This window comes from Planococcus citri, chromosome 3 (assembly GCF_950023065.1).
Source record: "Planococcus citri chromosome 3, ihPlaCitr1.1, whole genome shotgun sequence".
NCBI classification, from domain to species: Eukaryota; Metazoa; Arthropoda; class Insecta; order Hemiptera; family Pseudococcidae; genus Planococcus; species Planococcus citri.
The window spans coordinates 38,890,102-38,912,253 of NC_088679.1; the positions used below are offsets into that span (position 1 = coordinate 38,890,102).

The 22,152-nt window shown below is 31.4% G+C and overlaps 1 protein-coding gene across 2 annotated transcripts in view; it reads left to right on the top strand.

Moving 5' to 3' along the window:
- mirr (mirror) overlaps positions 1-22,152 on the top strand; it is a 70,131-nt gene that overhangs the window by 18,749 nt on the left and 29,230 nt on the right. For both annotated transcript variants that reach the window (XM_065354482.1, XM_065354480.1), the window contains exon 3: positions 13,421-13,530. In XM_065354482.1, coding sequence (XP_065210554.1) covers positions 13,421-13,530 — 110 coding nt within the window. The remainder of the gene's footprint in view (positions 1-13,420; positions 13,531-22,152) is intronic.

The window sequence follows — 22,152 nt, forward strand, 5'->3', positions numbered from 1 at the left end:
TTAATACATACTTTTAAATATAAATGCATAATTTTTTACCCCTTGAATTAATAAATTAAAAGTAGGAAAAAATTGGTGAAAATTGCTCTGAAATACAATTCGAATATAGAAAATCTTCTCAATATTTTCAATTCAGTAACTTTATGCACATTTTTAAACATTTTCTCGAAATGAGTAGACTGAAGCTCACAATTACAACTTTTTCAAACTAGAATGTAATTTATCTTTTTAGGAATAAGTACTCTCTAAATTTGAAACAGTCAATTTCACTGCTTAGCAGTGACGACATTTTGCCTTTTTAAAGCAGTAGTTTTTTTTACTGCAAAACAGTGAAAAATTACTGAATTGGTCAGTAAAAAATCATTTTGACTGACCAATTCAGTAATTTTTCACTGTTTTGCAGTAAAAAAAACTACTGCTTTAAAAAGGCAAAATGTCGTCACTGCTAAGCAGTGAAATTTGACTGCTTTAAATTTAGAGAGTATCTGGCTAAATTGTGGAAATTTCACTCCTCTTAAACTGCAGTAAAAATATAAGATAGATAAATATACCTATTTATTATATTCATCAATTATCATCCATTCCATTAATATGTCTGCCTGATCAAAATCATTTTTTTTAGTGAGGAAATGGACTATGGAGAAACTGTAAAATACTTTCTCATACTTATTTTCATCACAATTTTATTGTTTTTTTGATTTCTCTAGAATTTTTAAATTTTTCCAGAACTCGTGGAAATTAATGTGGGCATCTGAAAATCGATTTGGGGCTCAATCTGAATCTATATTTAACGTATTTAACGAGTTTATCATCATTTGGCCTAATTTCCAGGAAAACGTCTAGTGTTTTTTTTGGTACTTATTTTGCATTCAAAAATCTCTATTAAGTACAACAAAAAATATCATTGAAAATACTCTAATTTTAGGATTGTTTTGCAATAGCGTAATGCAGGAGGGCAAAGAGAGATAAGTTTTCACTTTTTCCAAAACGTGATTTTTCAGAGCTGAATTAGTTTTTCTGCCCGTTCCAAAAAAAAAAAATTGACATATAAGACGGTGAGACCAGTAAATTGGCGCGATTTTTTATAGTTCAACTTATTTATTTTTGTTTATTGATAAATTTGAAATATTGATAAAATGACGACTTTTGGAAATTTTCCAAATTAAGGGAACCCATTGGGGCGAAATTGCTTCTGTATCTGTTGAAAGGCACCTATTACAACAATTTCCAAAAAAAAATTGTCTATATACGTACTAACTACTATGTACTGAACTCATCAAAAAATTTAATTATTCAATTCTATAGGTACTTACCCATTTTTTTCATGGTTTTTTTTTTTTTTAATTTAGGTATTCGTAGGCTATTAAATTGTAGAACTTGATTTTTAATGACTTATTCGTTATGAGGCAGTAGGTGAATTTCTTGTTACCTCGCTAAATTTTTTTGTTCAAAACGTCGACAAACTGTTTTAAAATTTTTAAAAAAATTTATTTTGATTTTTGATTTGATTTGTAAATTTTTATTTTCATTTTTCATAATATTTTCTCTGATGAAAATCAAAAATATCTACCTCTTTCATTCTAATCAGTTGATGAGGGAAAATACATCACTAGTTTATATCCACGACTCATTTCTCAATCTATGCCAGAAGAATGTTCTTAAAGGACTGTCTTTGAATCAACATAAATTAAAATTCAGAGTTGTTCGCATCACCTTAAAAGGCACACTGGGGTGAATTTCACCCCACCGGTTTTTCGTTGCGTTACGCTGGAAGGAAAGAGTGCTCAGGTGGTAACGACTATTGGTACATGTGTGTGTATGTCTTGCGCTTCCATTCCGCTGTTGAGCATATTGCATACTTTTTTATTTTAAGGGGCAGAATTTTTTTAAGATGAGTGAAATGAAAATTATTTTTGAATGTTTGCATTTTTTTTTGCCCCTTAAAAGAGAAAGATAGGCAAGTTGTTGTATATTAATTGGTAGAGCATGGATTCATAAATATTTACCAGGTGGTAGTTTCATTCCAGCCGCTTTCGATTGACCACAAAAAATTGTCAAAAAATATGAAAAAAGTGGAATTTTTTCAAAAAATTCTGCTCCTTAAAATACGAAAGTAGGCAATGAGTCAAACATGTCAAATGAAAGGGTGAACATTTACGCACATGTATCAGGGAGCTATAATATCATGTGACTCGTCAGTATAGCGCAGGAAATTCTTGAAAAAATATCAATTTTATCATGTGCCATTAACGGGTTAAAAAATGGACATTTTCTGACTACTTTATACCAAGGTGATTCAAGCTTGAATAACATAGACAAATTTTAGACTTTTTCGACTCACTTCTGTACACCTCAATTTTAAAACCAGAATTTTAATTTCTTGATCTTGATCAAAATCAATTCAAAGACCAGTTTGTACTCGTACATCTTTTTTTATTTCATTTTTTAAATTTTTTTGTACATTTTGCAACCAAAAGCAAAAGGTGCTTAGGTGCCTGAAAATAAAAAATAAAAAGAATTCAACGTTGCAGCCTTTTTTTGGTCAATTTCATTCGTAGAATATTTTGATTATTCATCTCGATGAAAAAATTGATTGAACTAAAATTCGCAGAAACTCAAATAATGTTATCAGACGTTTAATATTTCTACGAGTATCTTTATTCCCATACAGCAATTGTTTAGACTCAGTAGGTAACTCGCATGTGGTTTTATAAAGTTTTTCCAGAAAAATATACCATGTAAATCAGATTGAAGACAGCTCAATAAGACTTGATATTTTTTCTTACCAGTTCAGTTTACCTACCTGAAATTTTTTCTGCACGTAGGAACGAAAATTCAAACTTTTTCGTACCATACCTATGTATTTTCTTGACGTTAGAAAACGAAAAATTCTTAGGTAAGGTTACAATTCATCGCTATACCTCGTGTTCTTTTTATCGACGAACAATTTAAACGAAGAAAAATTCGCATTGCTGAAAATTTTATTTTCAATTCTTTTTTTTTTAGTGACTTCAAGGCACAGAAAATTATGCTATCTATCTAATATACTTACCTACCTACTTATCAATTTATGTTCTAACTACTATTAGTAGTTAATTAATTCAAATACTTTTCAAAAAGTTGGCTTTAAAAATTAGGCAGGGTATCAAATACGCGGTCTCAAAACCCAAACGTGAAGTTTTAGGTCATCAGGTAGAGAATCAATTTTTTTTTCAAAGATCCGATATTTTTATATCTAATTGTAAACATATTTGATGAACATGATGAACTTCTCTACATTAAATACCTAGATAATTTTCAGATATTCAAGTGGGCACAACACGATAAAATTACAAAATTTTCATTCAATTCTCGGAAATATTGGCCTTGTAAATGACAAGCGATGATACACAATTAACACGTGTTTATTTGAGGTATCAAAAATTAAGTATGTTCGCAGTCATATACGTAATTTACCAAATACGTATACCTAGGTATAACGTAGGTACTTAATAGGTAGAGGTACTGTACATGTCGTTCCTTAAAATCATTCTCGATTCAATAAAAACAACCACGTACTTCTAAGACTGTTGAAAAAAAAATTCTTAACAAACGAAACGCGTGCATGGCAAGGTAATACCTTTACCCATACAGGTACACAGTTACATATACCTATTACCTAGTACCTATGATGTGGGTGCTATATATGTAATGAAAAAAAGAACCAACACCTCACATCTGCGAGTAATTAGTACGGTGGATTTTTCACGATATTACTTGTTAGTCAGTCGTATACCTCATAGCTAAAGACCTACACATACTATATAGAAACACTTATAGTCGCTTCTGCATTAAGACGTTTAACATTATTTAAGCATTAGACATAAGTTTTTACACATGTTACTTTGTACGACGACACTCGTTCGTGTACCAGCAGCTACAAAGTATACGCAATTATTAATTTAGTAAAATTTCAAAGTATACTTGTAAATTAATTTCGTTCGTTTGCTCTCTTACGTGAACATTTGTTGCGTCCTGTCGTCGCAACTGACATCATACTAACGCACACATTTACACATTATTTAACAAAATATACTCGCACCTATAACGTTTTTCTTCGCTTTTTTTTTCATAATACCTACTCGAATTCGCGTGAATAATTTGGTCGTGCGAGCGTTGAAAGCGGAATTATTTTCGCTTTTGTATTTAATACGAAATGTACATTATACAGGCACCTACTCTTCTTATACCAGCTGTACCCAAAACACGCGATTTTCTCCTGCACCAAACGAGATATCCAGTACGTATATATTTTGACTCGATCAACAGGTATTTAATATATTATGGACGATTTTTCGCCTCTATTATAAAAACGTCAAAATCTGTAGAATTTAATAGCGACAGCAAAGGTGACAAAAATCCAATTGCTCGGATTGATTTTCATCAATTCACCTTCCAATTTATCAAGTCGTTTCCGCGTAAGTTCGCGATCGCGTTAGATAATTTTTAATAGACTTGTGAAGTATGTGTAGATCGTGTTAGTACATAGTTTTTAAATCAATCGTCATCAGATTATATCTCACTAAAGCTATCAAAATGTGTGTCTTAAAACAAGCTCATCAATATGATACACCATCAACCAACTCATAAGTATTCGCGTTAATTTAAGATATTCTGTCGTTTAAAAAACATCGTATTTAATTGGCGAATTAAATTTAATGTATCAATTTTCACGTGAAAAAGTAGGTATTGTTTACGTCTTGTTCTCGTATAGCAGATCTTATTAATTGGATGAAGTTTGCTCGTAACTTAGATATTTAGGTGAATTGAATTCTAGTTTCCCCCTTCACCAAATAAAAGTACCTACTCGCCTATGGGTACTACCTGGACCTATTTTATATTCAAATACCTATACTCGGGAGTAGGTTCGCGTAGATATTTTATATTTTAGAAATTCGTTAACTGGTCGCGGTTGTTACAGCTGTTACTTTGCTATCACGACAGCATGAACACCTATGTAGTATTACGAGTACCACCTATACCTACATAGGTAGATACTTTTTACCTAAAATGATAAACACCTATCACCTTCAACCCGTGAAAAATCACCACCATGTATGTAATTACTATACGTGAAAAAAAAAGCAAAACAAAACTGAAACATACAGAAATTTACAAAGTAACGACATAGCGAAAAAAATATGAAGTGAATTGTTAACGCTAATGGGGTTCTGTTGTCAAAGCACCGAGTAAGTAAGTAAATTACACGACAATTTCACGTTATATGCGAAAGATAAAATTTAACATATTAACCATGTTCACGGTAAACTAAATTTTCCGTTGAAATGAACGCCAAGGTAAATGTTTGAGCTTTTTATTTACCCGGTTTGCCTGTTTACGCGCTAAAAGCACCAATTTTTTGGCCTATTTTTTTCCAAAGCTACGCGTGTCTTTTTATATTTTTATTTGTGGTTTTTGTTTTATACTTACTTACACTTTCGTTTGGAGAACTTGGCCTAGCTTAGGTACTCGTGTTTTTTATTTTTTTTATTTTTTACCTGTATTGTCAAGGTTTGAAGAAAATAAAATGTGAATAGAAAACAGCTATAATTTCGATAATAAATGTATAAAGTAACCATGTGTTAGAAGAAGTCGTGTCAATAAGCGGAAAATTTCACGCTGGGGGTTGTAAAACGAAAGAATTTGTTGTTTTTTGTTTTGCTGGTTTTTTGCGACATTGACATCTCGTTACATTTTTTTTTTAGGAGAAAAAAGAATTTAGAAAATGTCAGCGATTTGCAATTTCTGTTGTCTTTTTTATCGTGCAAGTTTTTGTTTTTTGGTATCAAATTCATAAGACGATAGTTGAGAACTCAATTTGAATTGAATATCTGTTTCAATTTTTGTATTTTTTACTTACTTACTTACTTACTTAAACTGCTCGATATTTAGCAAGAAAGAGAAATTTATTAAAATATCTAAAAATAGTTAAAGCTCCAGAAAATTCAAATTACTTATAGTGATATACAAGTACTTAGTTGGAGATATTTAATAAATTGTCAAGGAAAAAAATTAGCCAGTTTTCAAATGTAAATGAATGAACGTATTACTAAAGCATGAAGGCGGATGCTTAAAATCCTTCCTGGAATTCGATGAAATAAAAATGATTGGCTTTCAATTGATTCATTTGAAAAAAGTACTTTCTTTCGTTCAAAAATGAGCTATTTTTTAATCTCTGTTTCTGTAGGTAGTTAAGCCTTCAATTTTTTTCAACTTTAATGAGTGAAATTGTTCTGAAAATTTTGAAATTGATTTCTTTCACGTTGGATAGGTAATCAGTATACTTATTATATAAATTATTGAGTTCGCACAACAGTAAAAATTTGAATCAGTTTAATTTTCCAATTTTCAGTGTGTATAGTTAAATAACTAACTGGGATCGAATATTTTTTCGCGCCAAAAAATTCAATTTTTACGTTTTTCATCAATCTATAATTTTTTTCAAAGCTTGGTTCAAATCTTTGATAAGTATTGGCAATGTGTGCCTGCAATGAAAATTGAAGTGTCATTATTAGTCAAGTCATGGGTTATTTTGCTTTCAGCACCTAAAGTTATTGAGAAAAAAAATCAAAAATCAAATTCGTCGCTTGAATCCAGCTCCTGATTATTTTTTTGCCCCCCCTCCCCTGTTTTTTATTTTTAAAACAATTTACAAAAAGACAATTTCGTGAAAATTATTTTGAAAAATATCTACAGCTTCTCGATGAGCTATTTGATTACCTATAAGCTTTCTCGAACAAATCATCGGCGTGTGAGTTACAAGTAGGTTCTTATACACAAAGCCAGACTCTGGGGCTGTAAAGAAAGGGATCAGAGAAAGTAGGTAATTCATCTCGAATTTCAATTTTCTGGAGAATTCAGAGAATTAGAAACCAAAGATAAAATGTAATTGATTATTTCATAGTGATGTTTAACTTCCAAAATTCACAGAAAAATTTTAATTTTAATTTCGAAAAGCTGATGAAAAATTGAACAAAAAATTTTCAAGGAAGTTCGAAACATTTTTTGAGAGTTTGAATTATAAAATTTAGTCGGTATTTTTCATTTCAAAAACAAAAATCAAAATTAGAATTTTTGTATTCAAATTCAGTCAAAAGCTTCGAAATTAAAAAAATAGTATGTTTTCCTCCTTATTCTCACTCTTCATTGGACACTGATTCAAAACATTTTATGTTGAACTAATGTCGAGTTGAGGACATAGGTACTCTCTAAATTTGAAACAGTGAAATTTCACTGCTTCAAATTTAGAGAGTAAATAGGTAAACAAAAAAAAATATTTTGTTTTGGTCATAACATTTTTTGAACCTGACGAATCTAAATCCAAAGATCATGCAAAAATACATTGCCTGGTGCATTTTTTGATTCCTGCTGAATTGTTAAAAATCGCTCGCCCAAAAATACTTAGAAATCATCAAAATTTCAATAAATTGACCCATAAAACAGAAATTTGTTATTGGGCTCCATTTTCGATCTCCTTTCTCCCCACTGAATCGATTGGAAATGATTTTAAATCGTTTTGAGTAGTTCATGAATCCTTCAGAAGATTTTTGAAACTTGAAATTTTCACAAAATTTTACCAAATGAAGTTAGAGAACTAAATTTTACGTGTCAGCATATTTTGGAAATTCCAGATTTTCAAAAAGTGCCACGAAAACTGTTCAAATTAACCTCAGCACGTGTATTTTTCCAAATGGGTTTCAGCTGATTTGGAGTCGTATATTTCATCAGCGATTTTATATGTAATTAAAAATTTGAAAAATGTAGGTACGTAAAATTCATTTTTCAAAAATCTACCGGATGCTCCAAAACTGCTCAAAAAGATTCAAAATTATTTTAAATCGGTTCGGAGGGTTAAGTTGTTAGAGCAGTTCCAATTGGACAGTAAATCGACTTTAAAAACAACAAAAACAAAAAAGAGAGAAATCAAATTTTAAAAATACCCTCAAATCACAAAATATTCAGCACAAAATAGAAAAATGAAACAACTTTCACAGATTTTTATTTAACTTCATCTCCTGAAACTAAAAGTGAGCTAGAATACCTACATTGCACTGCTGTTCTAGAACTCTGAAAATCACATTATCATTTTTAAACTTCTTCTGAATAGGTAGTTTGACGAAAATGAGTGTATCAGTGTAAGTATGCTAATTTTAAATGAATTCGGAATGATTTTGTCTTCAATTTTTTAGGAAATACGATTCATTCTAATCGCCAAATTCTTCTTCTGGACTAAACCATACCTAAAATCAAATGCCTTCTCCTGCGAAGTGCGAACGAATTTCTTTGAATATCACACAAAACTTTTTTCACAACTCCTCAGTATACACCAATCATTTTAATCACTCCTGCAAAATGAAGGAAATAAGATTCAGTCTCAGATACTTACATGCATTTCATTAATAAACATACCATATGATAAGCTTATGTAGCTAAAACACTCATTGATTCGCGAATGAATATTCGACTGTTGTAGGCCATCAGGCAAGTCCAAGTTGTAATTCTGCTCGACTGCGTAACATATAAATAGCGCAAGTTCATTATAGATATAGGTAGATGGATGTTCGCGCACATAGCACTTATCTAAATAGCACCAAATGCAAGAAAATTGTTGCAATTAAATTACCGCTCAGCCGAGTATCTTATCAGTGCAGTTTCCAGGCTCACAGGCTAGTTTCTTTCAACTCTTATATGCTTGGACTTGGACCGACGGTAGCGGGACAACGACGGTCAAAGCATTCATTATACGATCACCCTGTCGCGTTTTGCAATTACCTTCGGGTCAGTCCACACCTTATCCTATATGTATTCATTCATAGATTATTAACGATCTCGTTCACCAAATGTTTACCTTTATATACTGGGCATGGGCAACCATCAACGAAAAAAAAACTAAAAAAAAACCAAACAATTCCCACGAAAAAGTAGTTTTACCATAAAATATTTTATTATAGCTTGTATGTATGTAGTATGTATAGCTGTGTACCTTGTGTATCCATCAGTTACCTACTCATAATTTTCGATTATCTTTGGACCTCCTCCTCTGCGCCGCTTTTACGCACCTATACAATATATTCGACAAACCAACCATACTCGTGGTACCTACTCATAAAACACAATCGTCTGCCTATATCACGCCATAGGTATTATAGGTCCTATATAGGTAAATTAAATTCGTCAAACATAGAAATCGCGTTAAAACTATGAAGTATTAGTTCGTTAATGGCGGTGTTAATAAATCGTACCACGAAAAAAAAAGAGAAAAAAAGAGGGCCGTAAAATACACAACGTAAATCAAATGACCACAGGTAAATACACGATTTATTTATATACGTTGGAAGAAAATCCGAGTATTAATTAAAAAACATTGATTTTCATTTTATGGTTAATGTTTATATATCAACAGTAATAAAACAATATATGTTTAACGATGTATAGCTATAGTTTCATTGTATCACAAATGGTACATTAAAGTGAAAAAATAAGAAAAAAAAACTTTATAGATCTTCCACCTTCTTATTTTCCCTTCTTTGCTTTTTGTTTGTTGTGTGTTTTTTTTTCTACTCTAAGGTAAGTTTATATCGATTACTTAAGTAATCCAACCAACAATAAAACAAAAGAGAAGAACATACCTACACACTTTATAGGATTTTTTCCCCTTTATCGATCATAAAAGTGGAAAAAACATAACCGAAAAAATCGGTTGTACGTGAAAGCTGAAGCTGAAAGTCGGATTGTATTGGCGAAATTTATGAGACTAATAGGGACACATTATCTATTGTGTATATTAAGTATGTATAGGTAAGGTACCTACTGGGTAGATAGGGTATTTTTTAAACCAAAATTTTCTTCTTATTGTCTTCAAAGGGAGAAAAATTGCGTTAAAAATCCCATCAGTAAGTAAATGAATTTTAATTTCAGCTGTAGATATACCTACCCATCAACCGAAATATTTTTCAGTCCCAAACAGAACATAAAAACGTGCACAAATGTTCATTATGATCGATTTTTTAAAAACGTTTTTGAACATTTTCAGAAAATATGTTTTTAGGTAGATATTATAGTGTCACTCAAACAACCAGTAAAAAAAATTAAAGTTTGAACCATAAGTTCTAATTTTTGTAAAGACACTTTTGTCGCTGATTAACGGTAACAAATGATTCTTAAGGTTATCGTTAATTTTTTCTTTATTAATAATTACCAATATTTTGTGGTTACTGTTGCTCATGAAGAATTTTAAAATGAATTTATCCTTAGAAAACAGGTTACTGTTTCAAAAGCGAACACTTGTTTTCTATACAATTCAGTCATTTATTCGCAATTTTCACAATACTTATACCTATCCACGTGTCAAGTTCATTTTGCCTGTAAACGTCTCTACGTGTTAATAGACCACTTTTTTATATTTTTTTAAAAAGTACTTCTGATGCTTCTCAGAAGAAAGACACATTTTTTGAAAGTTCAATTAGGTACGTTCTGGATCTCGTTTTAATGGACAGTCAAGTGGACATGCCACGTTTGAAAATAAATTCATTTTTGGATCAGTTTACATTCTTGATTAATAATACTTCGTATAAAATAAATTGCTCATCTGTTCCTGATTTGATTTTCACGAAAAAAATATTTCAAGTATAGAATGATTTCTCACAATTTTGACATCTTGAAAGCCCATATGCTCAATTGCTCAATACTCATGGAGTCATTTTCATTTTCTTAGGTACCTACTTACCTAATGGAACAAAAAATATTTCTATTTCAAATTTCTAAAAATTATTATTTAATCTGGAAACCAATTTGCACTAGCCACTAGTGGGTACATTACATAGGTACCTATAAATATTAATAGGAACAGATTTTTAAAATTAGGGAAGAGATCGCAACTACAGTCTGAGTTTGTAGGGTGTTTACTAGAATTTTTATTTGGATCATTTTAAAGGGATTTTTCAAGAATAGGACATAAAATTTAAATATTCGCTCTCTTAAAAAATCGGTAGATTTTGACAAAATTCAGCAGAGACTTTCATTTTGAGTTGAAACCTACTCAAAAAATTTTTTAGCTCCGGCGGTGCCTCTGGAGGGGAGATGTGAGCCCTCAATGAGAGGGAATTTTCTAAAAAAAAAAAAAAACGTGGTTTTTTCGTTTCAATCACTACCCGACCTGTTTTAGGGAAAATGGCTCAGTCTCAAATGAAAGTAGGTATTTGAGATTCTGCGTCGATCTTTGCTATTTCCGTCAAAATCATAGACCACTTTTAGGGTTCTACTGAGAGGTTAAAAATTTGCAAATCGTTTATTTTTGGTTAAATTCATGTCTTCAAAAATTCTCTTCTCGCAAATATTTCGCATTAAAATTTAGTCAAAATATTAAAAGATATCATTTTTTATTTTTCAAATAAGGCATCATTCAATTCTTGAATTTTCTCAGAAGGGAAAAATAAGGTGATCTATACTCATGAAACATTCGAGAATTTTTGTACATAATATCAGTAGGTACCTAGGTACCTATATCGTAGCTAATAAATAAACAGAGACCTATGGTAGGTTAAATGTTTCTAGTAAAAGTTGTAAGACGATTTCTTTCTCATCAAATTCTCACGTTCTTTATTCCCAACAAACATTCCAATATTACTTAGTATAGGCTTCAAGTCTACTTTCCAATAACGTTCATGTGTGTAATATCGGTAAGTAGGTAGATATTGCAACAAAAACCATCAAGTGTGAGTATGGTATCCCGGTCCATCTGTTTGGAATGCTTTTCTTCAAAAATTCGTATTCTTTTTTTTCTTGGGTGATACCCAATTTTTAGGCTTTGATTTTTCGACTCTTTCAGGGGGGAGGGGGGTTGACAACATCGTCTTCCCATAATAATCCAATATTAAGTATACATTATATGTACCTATACTTAGGTACCTAAGTAAGTACATACATTTAAAAAAATGAAACCATATCATTAAGGAAAGTCATATACCTACATTTTGAAACCAGTTCATGCTACACTATGCTTACACGTAGTCGATAACGAGTAAAATAGTTTTCCAGATAAAATTTAAAATGTAACGTAAGCGTGTACATTTTTTTTTATCAATTCAGACCCACATAACACGTAGATACATAAATAGTTGTACAGCCATTATCGAAACTTGTCACAATAAACTGTGTCATACAGTTGACGAAGTACTAATTCTATGTATTCCTATAATATATCAGTTTTGACCTGTTTGTTAAAGTACATACATTTTAAAAAAATAAAATTTAAAAAACACTCCATTTTAGTTTAAAACTGAAATGATTCATTTATACCTCATACATTTCATTTTCACGATTCGTTTTTAAAAAATTTCAAATACCAAACGAAGCTCTCATCTGGCATTGAAATTGGCACCATTGCCAACTCATTTCAACCCCATTCAAAAAAAAAATCATCGATTCGAACAGTTCAAATGCATAACACGTTGTATGTACTTATAAAAATGTTGCATCTTGAAAGTAAAATCACATATGTAGGTATAAGACAAACGCGTCAATTCTAAAAATACGATTACGCAATGCCACAAATTGGAATTCGATTCGTAGAAGAAAATTTCGTCGCGTTTTCAACACCGCTCGCCCGTATTTATCCACTTTTTTCAAACCTTCTCCTCTTGCTTCTCGCTCGTAAAATGGGAAATATACAGTCGAGTGTTTTTTCGATTATGTAAAACAACTAGAAAGTCGAATAAGTTACAGGTTGGTGTTTCTTTTTTCTTTTTAACTGATAACAGAAAATTTTGTATACCTACCTACCAAAAAAAAAAACTAATGCGCAAACTCGATCACACCTTTATTTTTAAAGTTAATCATTTTAATTTACTATTTGCTCGGGGTTTCTTTGTATATACCATTTAATGCGGTATATTAAATAAAGCAATTATAAATGGAAATTTTAACCGAATGATTGTTGAAACAAGATTTTAAAAAAACTCGATGAAAATTTATTTAATGTGTAAATACCTACCTATTAAATATACTTACTCGACAAGATTTCAGAAATTCGCCAACGTAATGTATTATACCTACCTGAATCGATAACCTATATACCTATAATATTTCATGTCGAGAACAAAGTAAATAATTAACGAATATTTCAATTTTCACAAGATAGCACCCTTCTTCTATTCGACACTTGATGTAATATCGTATCAATTTAATACGGTAGTAGTGCATTTGGTGTCTTGGCTAACGAACGTCTTTCTTTAATACACAATATCGAGCTTATTAAACATTATTAATTGAATTATAATATCTTATATGTATAGTTCGCGTACCTATTTATAAACCGACCATAATGAATCGTGATTATTTCAATCGTATGAAAAACATCGTAATGATTTATAATCATTTGCAGGCTGCGGCGGGATTAGATTTAAAGGACAATCTAGCGTCAGGAGCTGCCTGGCCTTATCCAACCGTTTACCATCCGTATGACGCCGCCTTTGCCGGATACCCTTTTAATGGGTAAGTACCTAGAATTTTAAATAATTAACTTGTTGCATTATTAGTCATCCTAATAATTAGCCATGCTCGATGTATTACTAATATTCCGAGAAATCATTTTCTTATGTACGATAAAAGATGAGTTTTATTGAAAATTTTACGAGATTTTTATTACGATGTAGTAGATCACCGAGCGGCGTTGGTGAAACTTTTTTTATATCATTTTTTACGATACTTGTATCTTGTCATTATGGACATTTTAATACGTGTACGGTTTCGGCTATTTTTTTGGTACGATTTTTTTTCGAGTTCTTTCAGCCTACTCGTTTTACTGCAAAACATCGATTTTCGTTCTTTTTTCATCGCTATTATACGATATCAATTCGTGTAATTTTATGCATACGATTTCAACTATAAGGCTAATATTCTTGTTACGGGGGTGAATGTGGAATCTGCCAATATTGTAGATATCTCGTTCGCGGATCTATACCGTTTTTTAAAGCGATCTCTGGTGCTAATTCGAAGTCGTAAATGTTTTACAAAAAGTTATACCTATTCTACATATGAGAAAACACCGCGATTCCTTTATTATATCTACCTACCTACTTTATCTCGTTTAAAACCGCGAGAATGAGATCTTTATAGCATCTTTGGTGATCGGATTTCTCCCCTTGATAAATCACTCGAGTTGATACTATTATAAAGACGAATGGGTTCCTGGTTTATTTTAATGCGTACATTGCAGTTTTTCTACCATGACTAACAATTGTACAATAAACGCTACATTACATATTTTCGAAAGCTCGTGTTTACCTTCGTTATTCTTCCAATAAAAAAGGCTAATAAATTTTTTTATAATCGTTCCTATTAATGTATACTCGGATTTTTCATTGCTTCGAAACGAATAAACTGTAGGTACTTCGATAATAGGCAGGCACGTATGAGTAAGAGTACACGAGGTATGAGCAATAGTATATTTTCGGCGAAAAAATTCAAATGTACGAGATCACAAAAGCGGAACCAATTACACTCGAGAAAATAATACTTATATGCGTGTATCTAATTGAATAATTATTACAGTAGTTTCAAAAGGTGTAATTACCCAACTACCTATAGCGATGCGTAAATAGTTATAGCCGACATCGAGCATCATTTCCTACCATTTTTTTTTTCAACGTTAGTGATATTATAGATAGAGCTATACAATCAGCTATAAGAATAGGCAGTGTGCTTTTTTACCTAGACCTACCTACCATTTGATACGAGTATAGAAACAAAACAAAAATAATAATTTATTATTCAAATACTTAATGAACAATCGGGTCGAGTTGTTTAATTTAATTTCAATGATTTTTTTTTTTTTTTAATTTCAGTAGATATCTAGGTACCTATTTAATTTTTTTTGAAAAGTAATCGAGTTTGAGCGATACACATGTTTGAATTTTGAAAAAGAAAAGGTACGGTAGATAGCAAATATGTACTTACCTAAAATTCAACCTTCTAGAAATCAAAGAGAGGGATTTTGCTGGAACGAAGAATTTTCAAGATCATGGATGCCTCGTGAACTGTTCCCTCGGAAATTTCGATGTAAAATGATCCTATGAAGTAAATATTTTAATAGATAAATCAAAGTTGAAAAAATATATGTACAAATTCTGGCGTCTCCTATAGGCAAAAGTAGTAATAAAATTTTTGCATGTTTTAACTTGAGAAGTCCGTAAGTGCGATCATTTTTTTTCTTAAATCACTTGAAAGTAGAGATTTTTGCATTCAATGATAGTTTCAGGATTTTCAAAAAAAAAAAAATTACATTATTTTGCTTTTTAGTGTAAGGCTTAAACTCATAACTGGCAGCTGAAATTTTGGTGACATAGTTTGTAGCGGAGTTCCACCATATCTGGGGGGCAGTTCATGAGGTTCTCTGTGAGAAAATGAATGAAAAAAAAAATTTAAAATCGCTCGATACCAATTTTTATTCTGTTGATAGAATTTCCGAACATTTATAAGAAAGATTTAAATCTGAATAGAGTCTCCAGATCAAGAAGAAATGTTGAAATTTGGTTTAGGAATATCCGATGAACTTTTCGTGTTATTGTTGGAAAAATATACATTTTAAAACTAAACATTTTTGTTAAAAAATATTACGAAGGAGCTTGATTTTCAAAGACAAAAAAACCATAATGTTTCAAAATTTGTTCAAAATTGAAAAGTCAAAGCATAGGAAATTGCGTTAAAAGAATTTGGAACACGTTGTTTGAAGATGCAATTTTTTTGAAAACCAAATCGATATTAAAGGAAAATTTTTAAAATCAATAATTTTTTTCATGTATACCTACGAGAAAGTGGTGGTTTATTGCTTCAGTTTAGGTAATAGGCAGTAATTTTAATTTTTTTTGAAGTTGGCAACATTGCATTTGGCACAATCATGTCTTATCTCTTGTGAACTTTGACAACGTCACGAAGAAATTACGGTTAGAAAATCAGTGTGCCCGACCCTAACAAGAAGTCACCAAATTAAAGTTTTTTTCGACATTTAGGAAAACATGAGGAATTTTCCGAGTGAATTCATGATTTTAGAGAATTTTTCTCAATAATATACCGGTCTTCATTTGAATGATGTCCCTCTCAGCGAATTTTCATCAAAAATGTACTTTGGCAATATGTACATTTATGTACTTAATAGCAATGCCTTGTTTATGGGATGCAAGACCACCAACTTACTTACATTTTTGGTGAAAATACACCGAGGGGACTGCAAAGAGAAAACTAAGTATATAAATTCTAGAGAAAAAAATGCTCATCATCATCACCAAAATAGTGTATGTACTTTTGAAGCATAAAATTTACTTTCTGTTTCACGTTGGGTCGTCTCATTCAATTTTTTCTATTATTCGATGCCAAAATAATATCTTGCAATGATTTTTATGAACTAAGTAAGAAGGGAAGAGACGGGGAGGGTCTCCCAAAAGTAGGTATTTTAGTTGATTTCCAATGCAAAAATATTTTAAAATTGAGGGAATTTTTGAAAATTTTATTGGCAACACTGTTTAAAATTTAAATCCTGAATTTTGGTATCACTTGATATGAGAAAATTTATCACAGATCTCTTTTAACGCTTTTTTGACCTTTGTGTAAGTACTTAACTCCAATAAAAATAATTTATAAAATTTAACAAACCATAGAGTAAGTTGGATATTTTTGCTTGGGGTGCCCATTACATTGCAAAAAATAAATTTCATTATTTTTTGAACGATTGATTCCATCATGTTTGCCATTTCATTCGGGGGGGGGGGGAGGAAAACGGGCATCGAATTTTTTTTCAAAGGTGCGTTAATGAAAAAGGTCTCTGAATCGATCAAATTTTTTTCTTAGTGTGTTGAAAAAGAACGGTCTTTATTTTTTACATACGAGAATTTGGTAATTTATCCGCCAGGTTGTGAAACTTAATCGCGTATATTTTCACCAATATATATGGGGGTCTTCGTCGACCTACGACCTATACGAAGTAATCGCGTGCGATACTATCGCATGTGTAGTAAATCTTGATTTTTAGATATAGATAAAAGTAGGTACGCGCGTGATTTGATGCATTCTTTTTTATTCAATTTATCTAAGTATGCGAGGGAAATTTCTTATTGAGTACCTATTTTAATGGAGGGATATTAGAGGTATTGTTTTACACCTTTGTCATTGGCATGGCGATGGCGATAAAATGGAAAGAAAATGGAGAATGGAAAGTAATTCTACAACCGCAGTATATTATATTCTTTCAGTCGTTATAGTAGATAGGTACTTTAAGGGCCTTCACTTTCGTTTTAGTTTGCTTTTCTGAAAAGTTGAAGAATTGAGGGGCTTCAACGCTTCATGGAAAAAGGGCCTCATAGTCAATTAATTTTTCACTGATTTTTACAAGTTCAAATAGACTTGAATTTTTTTTTCTATGAGCAAACATTTTCCAATTCGTTTTTTTTTTTCATGGAAGAACGCTTCGATATCTCTGAATATGGAGGAATTAATAAAAAAAAAAATTTTAAATATAGATACCTATATTCAGAATTGTAAAAATCAGAAAAACAAAAAAAATGACTAAGGCCCCTTTTCCATGGAACCTCTCAATTGTGAAAAGCACAAATTGTGACCTTTGGCTCACGGTCTCTTCTTTCCAATACCTATTTCAGAGTCTTGAAAATTTTCAAAAAATTCAAAAACACAATTCGGAGTTAAGCATTAGTTTAAAATTAGAATACGCAATAATCATCATTTGAAGCAATGTTTAATCATATTTTTCAATTTTTCATCACTTCTTCACATGCCAAAAAAAATTGGCAAAATTTAAAATCACTCTTGCTTTTGACTCTGACTTTTAGAGAAAATATTCAACGTATCAGTTTTATGTTTTTTTGTAGTCCTTCAGAAACTTTTAGCAAGCATTTGGTTTTTCAAGAGATTTTCAATGTTTCTCGTAACAAAGGCCATTAATGGAACTCTCTTCTTCTAAATTGAACTAAAACTGATCCTCGAACTGGAATTTGTATTTCAATTTAAAAAGTTCAAAAACAGAAAAAATTGAAAAAAAATCATTTTAATTTAGTTTTGAATAACTTTTTTGAAAATCAAACTCTATTGTACAAAATGTTAATTTTTTCGCCCTTTTACTGAATTTGTCATCAGATCGCCCTTGATTCATAATCACAAAACCGTCACGTTTCCCCAAATTCGCCTATATATAAAGTTTACACGAGTCTTCCACAAATTACAAAATTCAACAGAATAATTAAAAATTTGATAATTATAAGCTAAGCAAGTTCTTAATAATGAAATTAATGGATAGAAGGTAGGTAAATACCTACATGCAAACGAACATGTTGGGAAAAATAGTTTGTATGTACGATGTCTGAGTGACTTTCCACGAATACCTAGCACCAAATTACCAACTATAGCGAGTACGACGTGTACTGTGTATAGTGTGTACCTGTGTACCTGCCGTACACAGGTAACTCATTTTTTTTACTCGGAAATATTTGGCAAACCGCAAACCAACTTGGTGGCCGGACGATGCCGATGGAAGTGTTTTACATATGCGTATTTTTATCGGTTGCGCATCGTCGAGTTAATTAAAAAATTATACAAAAAGCCATTTACCAACTTTTAACTACTTGTTTGTTCATTCTAAAATAAATTTAAATTAGCGTACGTGCGTTTTTACATTTGTCGCAGCGTATTGTAATACACATTGGTCAATATGAACCGGTTATTCGCCAGTGTGCCGATGGATCTCGTCGCGTATCGTATCGTCGCAATTAATAAAGATACGTAAATGACATTTGTTTTTCAACAAGGTATTATAATAATTTTGCTTTTAATTTTTCTGCTCCTCTGTCTCCTCTGCTGGGGATATAGGGCCCCGTTTCAAATGAACATTTATTAGAGATATAGGTACACCTATCCTACCTAACGGTTGTTCGATGCTACTTTAACATCATGTTGGCGTATTCTTTATCAAAACGGAAACAAAACGGGTATTAACCTAAAACACGTTCGTGTTCTCCCAAACAAGTCTATCGAACAGCTGAACATTACATTTTTTTTTTTTTTTATTATACATATATGCCGCATCAGATAAAAATACCCTAGCAAAAGTCTTCAGTTGACATTTTTTTCCTATGTACTACCATCTCATAACTATACCTTCGCTACTAATTAATGTACTACTAACGAGGAACTGTTAAAATACGTCACGTTAATGAATTGTAAATTGGGTTTTCGTGTTTTTCTCGACGCCTAAAAAAATTATAAATATCGTTTTCGGTTCGTTCTCCTATATGTACTCGTAGGTAGGTATGTTATAATAAAATTGAATTGTTTGGCCGCCGCAAATTTGATGCAACAAACTGGTTTTTGTATTTGGATAGAAACGAAATTAATAACGTTATTAACGAGCAATTTATTAACGCTACGAGAGCTTTTTTTTTTTTACCTTCTTTCGCTATCTGTCCGAATGAATACCAGTAGGGCATTTCGTCGATAATGGAGTCTTCAATGGAACTACCGCGAGACACGATCGACCGGCTAACTCGATCCTGTATCACAAAATCGAACCGCTGATGTATCTTGCCACATAAGTATACTTATAACTTGTTATACAAATGGTCAATGGATGAACCATGTAAATAAAAAGACTATATAGCTGATGGTATAATATACCTAACTTGTATATATACAGATATTATTCTTTTATTCAACCATCTATTGCAAGGTGTACCTATTTACATAGATGAGGGGGAAAAAACTGCATCGTCTGCATCCATCAAGGTTTTCTCTCATCATTTTGTCTTTCCGCGATCCCATCCACGGTCTCCATATAGGTACGATGCTCATCTTCGTGCATGATCAGCTCACGAAAGTCAGCTCATCGTCTAAGATTAGTGTTTACTAAATTTAATTTATTTGCTCTTTTCCATTTATAGTAGTCTAAGATGGGCGAAATACAAGCAAATTATTCGCCTATAAATCAATCGTGTACGAGTAATCGTTGAACAAATCTAATTTCTAACTTCCGTTAAAAATTCCCAAATACCATTGACATTGATGTACTATCCGGCGATATGCAAACTGGTTGGGTAGGGTTTTTAATTCAATATTGTGACGTGATTTTAACCATTATACCCACGTTTCGGTGTATATAGTTTTTTTTTCTACCTTTCTGGATTCGTAAATGTATATGGTTTAGATACGTATATTATCTCGGTACTATTAGATATATAAATGAAAAAGATTCGTGGGGAATATATTCACGATGAGAAACTACTTAAAACAATTCCTCGTCTGATGATGCTGATTCCCATTCATAAAATACTCGTGTATTCTACTTGTAGTTGAAGATCCATGTTATATTCGTGCAAGAAAAACATATCGTGATCTTCAATTTTCGTAGGGAAAAAACTCTTAGTACGAGTATTTTTACGCTGGAAATTTTTTAATTTTTTTTTTAAATTATCATTTTGTTGAAAAGGAAATCAGATCTTGAAAGAGGCACGAATTTTTTCGAACAATTCTTTAAACAAATTTTCAATTTTTAAGCCTTTTATTATTTTTTTAAAAAAAGGTCATGAAATTTCGAAAGCCAATTTATAAGACACTCTTTAGAAACATCAAAATTCCGAGTTTCAAAATTTTCTCTAATTCGAAGAGGGGCTGTAATCATTTTTGGAAATAATTAAATCAACACTTAACACTTAACCTGCATAATTGTTTCTGTTTGGAAGTGAGTGTTATAGGTACAATCTGGTAGAAAAGGAAGATAAAATTAGAAAACCCTCTCTACTGCCCTTAGAAAAGTAAAAAGAGCCCGAATAGATCCGAAAAACTATATTCGAACGTTTCAAAAATACGTAAATCGCCCAAAATGAAGTAAATTTTTAAAAATGTGTTTATTGGATCTTCATTTTTCTGAGGGCTGGAGGGTGTTTGATTTTTATATTAATTTTTGATTCAAACATTGGATAGGTCCCTGAAAAATGAGAAAAAAATTATCAAAAATGACCTAGGTACCTATTTTTCAGTGTTGAAATCATGGATTCTAGTCCTTCTATTTTAAGGGCTGGAAGTTGAAAATTTCCGACGTTTATTTGAGCTCATTTGACCACTATTGAGAGCTCTGATTTTTCAAAAAACATCTCAGATTTAGAGCATTGGTAACACGTTTCAATATTTTTTACTCCCCCTTCTCCTTTTTAATTTTTTCTTGCCTGCTAAGTTGGAATTAATTAGTTTGAAAATATTTCTGAAGTTGAGAGTAGAAATGACAAAACTAACAATAAGTCAATTTGAAAAAATGGTAGGGCGTATCACGTAACAAATTCCATAAAAACCTGCTGATTAAATTTTTTTCAACTTGAAGGGAGGGAGAAAGGGGAGAAAATGTAGCAGGTATCAAAAGTAGTTCGTCGAGACGATGAAAATAGAAGATAATATGTTAATCAAATAGGAAGTAAATTTTTTTACAATAATCAATCGCAACCAATAGATTTTTGTGTTTATATTTTTCAAAAATTCAAAAACTTGACCAAAATGATTTTCACTGGACAAAAAAGAGAACCATCCGCTATGGTTTTTATTTCTGAGTTCTTACTTGAGTAGGTACCACACTCACTCTAAAAATTGGAGGGAAAATGTTGGGAAAAATAGCTAGACGCTTTATTCGTAATCCTAATAATCAGATTTTTCTACATACGTAATTTTTCCAAGTTATTTTCATAAGCAAAAAAGTATACTTTTTCTAGTTTCTGTGATAAGGCAACCTTTGCAACCAGTCAACTCCTATTGAATTAAAATTTGGTTCACTGGAGGAGCATGTCAGATCACTCAAACCACAGAACCAAATTTTGAGCTGCCAAAGTTGAATTTTCGATTTTTGGCGAATTTTCAAAAATGGTGGAAATGAGCTATTGGTGTCATATAAATTTTCTACAAAAAGAGTACCTACCTAGGTAAATATAGATCTACAAATTTTAAGATCACTTTATAAATTTAAGTTGACCGAATTGATCTGCACAGGAGCCTTTATTAAAAGTTGACTTTTCTCTGGCTGAAAAGAGTTTTTTTTTTTTTTTTTGCAAGTTGAACATCTCATTTTTTATTAAA